This window comes from Acomys minous (assembly GCF_964271855.1).
Source record: "Acomys minous genome assembly, chromosome: 2".
Taxonomy (NCBI): domain Eukaryota; kingdom Metazoa; phylum Chordata; class Mammalia; order Rodentia; family Muridae; genus Acomys; species Acomys minous.
In genome coordinates, this window is record NC_140484.1 from 134,978,223 (window position 1) to 134,989,517 (window position 11,295).

General features: G+C 39.4%; 1 protein-coding gene across 1 annotated transcript; it reads right to left on the reverse strand.

Annotated features, from left to right (window-relative positions):
• Window positions 1–5,710: 5,710 nt before the first annotated feature.
• On the reverse strand, window positions 5,711–6,673 carry LOC311578411 (olfactory receptor 51I2-like; the record flags this gene model as incomplete). Its single annotated transcript, XM_084748231.1, has 1 exon — window positions 5,711–6,673. One exon carries the CDS (start codon window positions 6,671–6,673, stop codon window positions 5,711–5,713), a length of 963 nt encoding a protein of 320 aa, XP_084604357.1.
• Window positions 6,674–11,295: the final 4,622 nt, after the last annotated feature.

Genomic DNA, 11,295 nt, shown 5'->3' on the forward strand with positions numbered 1-11,295 from the left:
ACTCATTTAAAGCCCACCACTACTGTTAAAATGTCGACTTTACGGGACTGATCTTCCAGCACTGTGGATGGCAATTGACATTCAGGGATGTCACTTGCTCATGTTACTCCGTGTTGAAACCCATTCAGTGGTTTCCCGTGCAGTCTGGTAGGATGCGTGCGCTATGGCTTGGGTAGTCCGGTGATGAAACTCATTCCAAACTCTGTGTTCATCACTGGGGAGACTTTGACCTGACCAGAATCATTCAGCCAAGCAAGCAGATCATATTTCAGTTTCTAAAAATGTCTGTATTATTTATTTTGGGGATTTTGTGTTCTTTCTGTATTCTTCCTTTGATTTTTCACATGGCTGGGCTCCTCATTCCTTTATATAATTTTCTCAAAGAGCCATTTGGGTGACTCTCTCCTCAATGAGTCCCTGACCTACATCCTCCCTTTCATTATTCTCACATGACACACTCGTATTCTCCTGTAAGCCTCTGGATTGATTTTTACATTTAATGATTACTTCTTTCCTTGATGATTTTATGTCTGTTTTACTAGGTTACAAATTCCACCATCAGGTTCTGTCTATTAACTGGTAAGACTTACCTGGTGCAGTTCCTGGTACAGACTAAAGTTGAGTGCAATATGTATTTGAATGAATGAATAACGAAGTGATAACCAATGGAAGAAAGCAAATGAAAGGAAAGCAAATAAAAGGTAAGTTGTGTTTCCCCAGGCATCAGGTAGTGGATGGTGGGTTTTGAAGAAGAGGGCATGGAATTCTATTTCAGAAATCGTTCATTGCACCCATGGGATGGACATACTCTGCTACATTTATAGTTGATGGCCCAGAGAAGAAATCTCCAAGACAGGTTTAGCTAAATTTCTTATCGTGCCAGCTAAGAATCTCAAATATTTTATCTGCGTCCTGTTTTAAGAAGCCTGATGGGGTAACCAACAGATGTAAGCGACATTATTTGTGTGCCTTAGGACAGTCTCCCCGGAATTAGGTCTGTTGGACGTCTCAGGGATTCATTTTCTCAGCCACTGTTCCTTCCACCTGTGCCCCCCTCCCATAATTCAGTCCTAAGGAAACTCTTCACAGTCTTATTTCTCTTGCTGTTGTTTTAGGGAAAGTGCTGGTCCTGTTCTCACCCTTCACCCTTGCACCATCACTCCTTCCCTCTGCCTTTCCTTACAGACTTGTCAAATTGTCTAAGCCAACCAGTCCTCATAAGTCACCACCTTTAAATTGGTACTCTCCTGGCAAACCAAGTCACATTATCATTTCTCTATTTGTCCATCAGTGCTTTAGCTGGAGCACAGCATTAACATTTGAGTACAAGCCTCTGGAATTGGAATATGTGAGACAGCTTTAGCTATGTGTGTCTTCTACTTGTTGAAGTAACAGCAACACTCATTAACTCTCACTCATCGATCAATCTTTCTTTTCCATCTCTTTCCATTGCTCCTGTTTTATTCCTTGGCATCCCCTTTCTTGAGATTTCCTGCACTAACTCCCAAGTAGTTTTCCCTCGCAATTACTAATCCATGCTTGTAAAAGTGCCACACACCAACTTATACAGCAGTTTCTGATCTCAACAAGTTTGGCTATTACTAAAACTGGAAATCTGATTCTCTTTGATAAAGCTCATTCCATGGTGTGATACACACGATGGTTAGTTTCCTGTGCTAACTTCACAAATTATAGCATCAGTTTTTGGCTAAACAGTGTTCTAGATATCTCTATGACTAAATTTTTGATAAACAACTTGGATTTTTTAGACATTGAAAAAAGATCATCACTTTCAGTTCTATGCGTGGCTTCATTGAATCAGAAGAGAGGGTAAACTGAGGTTTCCCTGTGAGATGGGATTGTGTCTCAGGTGCCCTTGAGAGGTAGAATGTACATCAACCTTTCCTGGAATCTCCAGATGGTCCTGAATAATCCACACATGAGTCCTTACAACTTCATGAGCCAGTTAGTTCCCTATCCAAGTTCTGTTTTTTTTTCTTGGAACTTTGACACTAATACACAATAAACATACTAGAAATTCAGTAGTTTTGAATTGAATTTGAATAAACAATTCTCTAAACTAATCTGGGGGCGATGTTGGAATACTCCCAAGTATGAATATTTACATTTAAAAATAATATTTTAGTCTAGACATGGTTCCTTTAAGCACCATTTAAAAAAATTAATCATTAATCTTGTTTTGAAACTCAGCTGGAATTTCTGGGCTCTTCTTAAACCTAATACCTAGGTCTATTCATGTCTTTCTGGCCCCTACTTTTTGGTATTTCTTTTCTTTGAGTTTTTGATGGGGAAGAGAGGAAATGAATCCTCCCAGAACTCTAAAAGTCTAGGAAAGGCCAATTGTGAGGCCTGCCCACTCACCTTGCCTTGGTGCTATTCAAAACTGTTGTATCACATCCCATAGAATACAGAACCTTCTTCAGGTGAGATACACTCTTCTTTTATTCTGGTTCAGGAAAATGTAGCCAGACTCAAGGGAAAATGGGATTTGAATCACAGCATTACTTCTGTGTGTTCAGCTCCACCCATGGGATGGGAACATTTGTGGAGAAGCTAAGTTGGTTCGGGGATCTCAAAGAAATTATAGAATTGACCTATCAGATCATACCTCTGTCTCTAAGCATGCTGTCTACAAGTTCTAATGTATCAGTGGCCCAGCTACCCTGGTTCCCTCAGTTTTAAATAAGAAAGTGTGTTTCTTATTTCCTGGAAGGAGACACCCAGCCAACACTGAGGTCTGAGTCTTCTTTTATTTTTCTTTTATTTTTATCATTCCCTGACATAATAATCCTGACTGCAGTTTCTCCTGTTTCCACTCCCCACCCCAGTTTCTTCCTACTTCCCGTCTCCCCTAGATCTTTCTTTTCCTATGTTCCTTCAGTAAAGAGCGGGCCTTCCAGGGATGTCAACTGAACATAGCATAACAAGAGGAGGCCCAAACCCTCAGATCAAGGCTGAATGAGGCAACACAGTAAGAGGAAAACAGTCCTAAGAGCAAGCCAAAGAGTCAGAGATACCCTACTCCTACTGCTAGGAGTCCCACAAAAACACCAAGCTACACAACCAGAACAAACATGCAGAAGGCCTAGGTCAGACCCGTGCAGGCTCCATGGTTGTGGTTGCTGCTCAGTCCCTGTCAGCCCCTAGGAGCTCTGCTAGTTGCTTCTGTGGGTATGTCCTCCTGATGGCCTCAACCCTCTGGCTCTCTCAATTCTTCCCCCGACTTCTTCTGCATGGCTTCCTGAGCTTCGAAGGGACTTGAAATTACAGGCCAATAATCCTGTAAGGCCTAAGGAAAGGAGAGCAGATATGTTTTGGAAAGAAATTCTGGGTCAAGATAGGTTCAAAACTGAAAAAACATGAAACTTAAAGATGAACATAATGACTACTCGCCAAAGTATTGGAAACCAGAAAAATGCAACTTTCTGAATCGTTTAATATAACATGTTTTCAGGACCCGCCCCCAAATCAGCAACCTGCCACCTAAGTGATGTTCTCACGCATTCAGTGTGCTTTATACTGTCTCCACATTCTCAAAAGTAAAGATAGTTTATTGGATCCTGCACCTCTTACCACCAAGCAATTGCTATAGCATTTGCTAGTCTTCTTTGTAATGTAGCAGAGTATCAGCTCTGAGGAGGGCCCTGGAGCAGGACAGAGACTGAGTCAGTGTGCACTATGATGCCAATTACAGGAGGAATGTGTGTAGTCTCTATCAAGCCTTAACATAATACCTACTAGTACATAGACAAAAAATCAGGAAAATTAAGCTCACTGACTTGGAAATGGTTAGTGAGTGATCACCGTTAGAGTACAAAGCAGGTGACATTAAATTCTGTATGAACTGAAGAAGATATTTTTATAATCCCATCTTATTTTCAGAATGGAACCTGACCCAGGGGGCAGACCATAGCTCGTGCTTGAAAACTGCCACAACACACTTGAGACAGTCTGAGGAAGCTCTACTCATATGAGTCCCACTTTGCAGTTCCACCTTCTGCCCCTCCACTCTTTTCTGTCATATTTAACGGCCTACTCACTCTACTGTGCAGGCAGAGGGGTTTCTCTACTTCTATTCTTTTCCATGTCAGTTCAAATGTCAACATCTACGAAATACGCTCCCTCTTTTTTTTTTTTTTTTAGGAGCCCAGTTAGAGCTTGGAAAATTCCAAATGTTCACAAATGTACCGTTTCCCTCCTTCCCAACCTTAGCCAGTATCATTAACACATTGTTTGCCATTACACTTCCTTGCTTATTCTCCCCTGTACACCAATGGACCATGATATTCCTGAAGGACAAAATGCGGTCCTTTTTACTTCTGAAACGTTAAAAACTTAAAAACATACACAAATAAAACCTTTTATTTAAGCCTGTTTAATACATGGGTCAGGACCCCATGGGAGTTGACATAACCAAATGTTGGAGATGTGGAGAAATTGACAACAGTAATTACATTCCTGAATGGTCAGTGAACAAAAGCAGCATTCTAAATTAAACAAATGCATGCTATCACACTGCTAATCTCAATGAATACAGTCTTGAACAATTTGGCTCAGTTTTGAGCCTACTGTGTGTTTTGGGTTGTGTATACTAACATAAAGTTAGTGTATCTTATATTGTATAATACTGGAATTTGAAATACTTCTATCTGAGATACTGATTTCAGCTTAATGAAAAGTATATAATGAACACTGTCTTGGAGTGTGGATGAAATCTTCAACAGTGTCTGAAATGACCCTAAGTATACTTCTGCTATTTTACCCTATGTATTTGTAAAGCAATGTTTTCAGCAGTGGCCATTATGAAATAGAAATGTAGCTTAGCTCTGAAAATTTAAAGCAGTTTGTAGTCTGTAGTCTGAAATGCTTATTTGGGATTTAATTGTTTATCTGAAAAATTTCATTAGTATCCACATTTGTTTTCATGTTTAATAAGTGTTAAAATTTTATGTTTAACACAGAATGTCTTAACATAAAATTTCCATGATTTATTACCAGTAATTTTTAGTTCAATAGTATACATGCATGCCCAAAACTGTAAAATTTTCTCAGGTGAAAATTATCAGAATAAAATAATTCCAAAACATCTTGTTATAATGAATAAATGAAAAGCTCAGTTACTTGAATGGAAACTCTTTATTGGCATTTACAACATATTGTGACATGTATAACAATCCTAGAAATACTGTATAATTATTCACATTTAATCAATGAAAGGACACAGATAAACATAAAAACTTGTTTCTCAACTTACCCAGGACTCTGTACGTACTTTAAACAATTTACCATTAAATTATATTACATGTTTTTATGTTTAGACATTTTGGATATGTACTAAAATGTAAGGTCTATAAAGCAAAAGCAATATGGGAACCATTTTTCTCTTCTGGAATTGAAAACAGGGCCAGAAAAACATTGGCTTTAAGAAATTATGTGTGACATAAACGAGGTAACCAATGAACAAAACAAAAATTTCATATCAGAGAATTTAGGTCAGTAGTAGAGGGCTTGCATAGCATGTTAGAAGCCTTTGATATGATCCCTAGCACCATAGAAAACAATTATAGGAATAATTTCACCATAGTCTTACACTTATCATTGTTGGTACCCATAACCAAGCCATGTGCATGACTTGATCCACCAAGTAGGTTGTTTTTGTCTCCTAAGCACTTCACAAGTTCCAATGTCATCAGTTCTGGTCTTTTCCTTTCAGTACTCTGAACATGGCCTCCCTGATGGGCTTGGACTTGACACTGTAGATGATGGGGTTGAGCACATGAGGCACCACAAGGTACACATATGCAACAAGGGCATGAACGATGTGGGGCAGGTGCTTACCAAAACGGTGGATCATGGACACACCTATGACTGGAATGTAGAAGACAAGGACAGCTAAGATATGGGAAACACATGTATTGAGGGTCCGGACACGCTCTCTGGGAGAGGCTAGCCCCATCACTGTGTGAAGAATCAAGGAATAGGACATGACAATAAGTAAGGAGTCTACACCTACTGTGGACAGAACCACATAGAGTCCATACAGAATATTGACAGTGATGTCAGCACACGCCAGCTTCATGACATCAGCATGGAAGCAGAAAGAGTGAGACAGGAGGATCTTGCCAGGACAATAGTTTAGTCGCTTCAGCAAGAAGGGTACTGGAAATAGTGACAGAATGGCTCTAGCTACAATGGCCACCCCAATCCGGATGATGACATTATTAGTGAGGACAGATGCATAGCGCAGTGGGTTGGAGATAGCCACAAAGCGGTCAAATGACATGGCCAGAAGCACTGAAGACTCTAACACAGAGAAAGAATGTAGGAAGAACATTTGTATTAGGCAGGTGTGGAAGCTGATCAAACGATAGTCAAACCAGAGCACAGCCAGGGTGGATGGCAGCGTGGACAAGGTAAGGCCTACATCACTCAGGGCCAGCATGGACAGGAAGTAGTACATGGGCTGGTGTAGGCTATGGGTCCTCCTCACAGCCAGGATGATGAGGCAGTTTCCAGTGAGTGCCACAGAGTACATAGAAAAGAAGGGGATGGAGATCCAGCCATGGACAGCCTCTAGCCCTGGGATGCCAGTCATGAGGAAAGACTGTGGCTGGAAGAAGGAGATGTTGAGGAAAGATGAAGAAGGTAGCATCTTTTGAAATAGCCAAGGGCTCTAGGAAGATGTGATCTCTTCGATATCTGATGAAACCTAAGTAAAAAGATGAAGTTGGTAAAAAACAAACAAACAAACAAAAACATCTTGTGTAACATCTGTTGATATGGATCCAAGCATGAGGAAGACAGATGTGAGGCCGATTTAGAAATATAATGTCTAAAAGAAAAAAAATCCTTTTAAAGGCTTGATTTCTTTTTTAAAAATTAATTTACACCTCGCTTGTAATCTCCTCACTCTTATCTTCCTGTTCCTACCCTCAATCTCTCTTCTGCCCTATTCCCCTCCCCAGGACCTCTGACTGGTGGGGTCCTCCTCCCTCACTGTCTGACAACAGCCTATCAGATCTCATCTGGATAGCCTGCATCTCCTTCCTCTGTGTTCCCACAGGGCCTCTCAACTGAAGAACAGATAAAGAAACTAAGGTATAATTTACACAATGCAATAAGTACTCAGCTATCAAAAACAAGGAAATCTTGAAAATTTCAGGCAAATGGATGGAACTAGAAAAAGTCATCCTGAGTGAGGTAACCCAGATCCAGAAAGACATGCATGGTATATATTCACTTATAAGTGGATATTAGCCCAACATAGATGTCATCTGAGTGATTCCACCCAGCGGGGGATTGGGACAGATGCTGGGACTCAAAGATGACTCCTGATTAAGAGCTGTGAGTTGTATGGAAGAGATGGGGATGGAAGGACAGGTGTGTGTGTGTGTGTGTGTGTGTGTGTGTGTGTGTGTGTGTGTGTGTGTGTGTGTGTGTGTAGCTTCCCAAGGAGGCTATCAAGGTGGATCTGGACCCAGAGGGTCTTGTACAAACTGATGCACCAACCAAGGACACTGCAAGCAGAGAACCTAGACCCCCTGTTCAGATGTAGCCGATGGACAGCTCATGCTCCACATGGAGAAGAGGAGGGGAGAGCAGGGGACTGCCTCTGACGTGAACTCTGGTTCCCATGATTTGAAATAAAAAACTATTAAAGAAGGAAAATAGGACTGGTAAGATATCTCAGTGAGTAAGGGTGCTTGTTGACCTTAGCTTGTCCCCAGATCCAAATTGGTGGAAGTAGAGACCCAAATTGCCAACCTGGCTTCTGACCTACACATCTTCTCTGTGGTGTACATCCCTCACACTAAGTAAATTAATAAATGCCAAATGAAAAGAAACTATAAGTTCAACCAAGCGAGGACCAAAGTAATGGTTAAGTGTGAGAAACAGTAGCTTCTTCACAATTGAACCCTTCAATGAAGACTGTAAGTATCAGAATGCTAAGATGTTTGCTGTTAACATCCCTCTTAGAAATGGCTGCCTAGCTACCAAGAAGAGACTTGCTACCCTATGAGCATATACAGGGGGAGGAGGTCACCTTCAGCCACAGTCATAGGGGAGGGGAGTAAGGGGAAAATGGAAGGGAGGGAGGAATGGGAGGATACAAGGGAGGGGATAACCATTGAGATGTAATATAAATAAATTAATAAAATAAAATAAAAACATAAAAAATATGGTTGCCCACATTTGATAGAAGCAATGGAAATATCCATGGACATGTTTATGTGGAAGGAGAAAATTTAATTGGGTCCCACCTGTAGAGCAAGGACTTGGACAACTAAAGACTACAAGGAGAGGCAGAATTGTCACCTCCCAGGGATGAGCGCATCTTGTTTGTTTGATTTGAAGTGGTCAGCCATGAAACCATATGCACACAAATAACAAAAATGGACTCATTCAGTTGTATTTATATATTTTGCACACACACACACACACACACAAGAATAAAAGAAAAAGGCTATCTCAGTGTTGGGGGCATGGGTATGATTCAAGGGAAGGTACTTGGGAGGTGCTGGAAGGAGAAAAGTGAATGGACAGAAGTAATGTAATTCCTTTTTAACTAAAATATACAAATTAAAAAGAAAAAGCTATTAGTCATAGAAATTACATAAAATGGAAGAGAATTCTTTCTCAAAATTTCAAAGTACTTTGAAAGTGAAAGAATGAATCAATTTGTGGTAGTAGAGAGTAAAACTAATTTGATAATATAGTAAAAATTAAAATACCAGATCAAATAAAAGAAAGCATAAATAGCAAAATAGTGGGGAGGGACGAAAAACTTCCTGCTACCAAAGGCATACTGTTAAAAGAATTAATTGAAAAAGAGTAACCAAAGTTAAATTGAAATAATGAACTACAGAACATATGATGTATTAAACAGTAGAATCAAAACCACAATATTTTGAACAGAATTGAGTAAAAATGAAAAACAGAAAAATATTTTCATTCAGAATAAAATGTTTTATGATAAATTAAAAGAGGCTACATGAAAGTATCTCTGTCATGTACTAGGAAATAAACACAAATGAAATGGCAGATGTAGACTATATTAGGTGTTATATGTTATATTGCAAGAATAAGAAAAAATTCTAGAGATATCTTTTTAGTAGCAACAAAGCTCAATATAGGAAAATATCTGACTTAATATGGAAATCTCTTAAGTCTACTATTCCACACACACCAAAGACCACTGTGCATATATAGTTGTGAAATTTAATGTATGCTACACATTTTAAAATAGTTTATTTTACTTGCTTTTAGGGTTTTAAAAAAAGATTCATTTATTTATTATTAAGAGCATGTACACCTGAATGGCAGAAGAGGGCACCAAACCTCATTATAGATGGTTTTGAGCCATCATGTGGTTGCTGGGAGTTCAACTCAGGACCTCTGTAAGAGCAGTCAGTGCTCTTAACCTCTGAGCTATCTATTTATCCAGCAACATATGCTATACATTTTATTGCATGTAGAATATTGTTCAAGTAGAAAAGGGAGGAAAAATGGAAATAAAGATAGTTATTGTTATTTCTAATAAGAGCTAAAATTATAGGATAAATATTTTTAGATTTGTCTAGGCTGATGGGAGCCAAGATTTTGTAGGTAAGAAAGAAAAGATATCTAAAACAAAACAATTTATTCCACGCAGTGTCTTTGTGAAGGTGAGCCAGGAATAACAGTACAAATTCGTGGCCAGAAAGCAAAGCCAAACAAAACAGACACAGCGGTGAGGCGTACCCGGGCATTTAGAGCTGGTCTCCGAACACCATGGTCACCTGGACAGAGTCATACGCGCTTTGAAAACTGTCTGGTTTTGGAATTTATGACGAAAGTGAAACAAATGATTCTGGACATTGTTCAATACTAGACACCATGGAACTAGTAAAAAGAGTTGAGGTCATTTCATAAGGACAAAAGCAAGTCAGCCATTTGCCATCGAGGGTGAACAGTCATCAGGGAGACTGAGAACTGTAATGTATTGTATCACCATAAATATGTCCTTTTTAGGCCCCCTTACTAGTGATGCTGTTGCTTACTCTGTAATTTGCTGTGTCATAAAACAAAAGCAATGATTCCCCCTTCAAGATGTTTCATGACAATAGAACTAGAGAACTGGGCTTTTCCCCCCTCTTTTGTACAAAGAGTGAAATGATGGGAAACCATCAAAACCCAATAAAATGAGAGAAAATAATTTTTTTTTTTTTGCAAAACTTAGTCACCAATTTAGAGAAAAATGAGCAAGAAGTCAGGCTTGCTAAGACACCGACAGACACAGAAAAATTCCAATTAAGGCTAAACAAAGTGACAGTCTAAAATTTCTCCCACAAATAAATTATAAGAAAGCAGAAAAAGAGCAAATGACTTCTATTCCTTTTAACTCTATTTTCAAAGCCTATAGAATTTTAAAGGAACATGTTTTATATAATCATCTAAACAGAATATGTGTCTGTATTAAGATTTTTGTCTTGAGGAAACCAAATGCGACATACAAGCAAAAAATGTATTTTTTAAAGCAGACTTTGGGGGATGTAAACCAATGTTAGTTGCATATTTATGCAGACACTCTACCTTGGTGTGATTATAACAGTGCGACTATGCTTTAATGCATATGGATAATTTAAAATATAAATTGATTCCAAAATCACTGGAGGCCGAGGAGCGGCCACAGCCTGGTCACTATGCAACTGGAGGCAGCCTTGAAGATCTCTACGGTATCTCTCCTCAGCTTTGAGTTACTTATGAACTTTCATTACACACATTAGGAAAACAAATACTTCTCTGTAATTATGAACAAAAAAAGATTTAAATGTGGAGATTTATGTAAAATATTCATCTTACGGTTTTCAAAATTTCACTTAGTTGGTAGTAGACGATGACGTCATCACAGTGACAGGAGAGCCAGATGGAATAAAAGGATCATGAAAAGCTATCGCTTATGGCAAAAATCGATGAAAGTAAGAAACTGACACACGTGGTTTCATTTTTTTTGAAGCAGTTCACTAGATTCAAGTAAGAAGTTAGTGTTGATTGAAAGAAAGGCAAGAAGACTGACAATGGAGTGGGTGCATCGGAACAATTGCAGTCTCCGTCTCAGGTACGCCCTGCTTGGATGAGAGAGTCCCAGCAGTTAGCTTGACTCCGCACCAACCGCTATGCATGCCAGGGGCTGCCCCAGCTGGAAGAGTGTAAGCAGGAATGTCTATGGAAACATGCCAGTGCTGACAAGGGCACTCTAGAGGATGGACAAGTGCTCGGATGGGAAAAGACCAG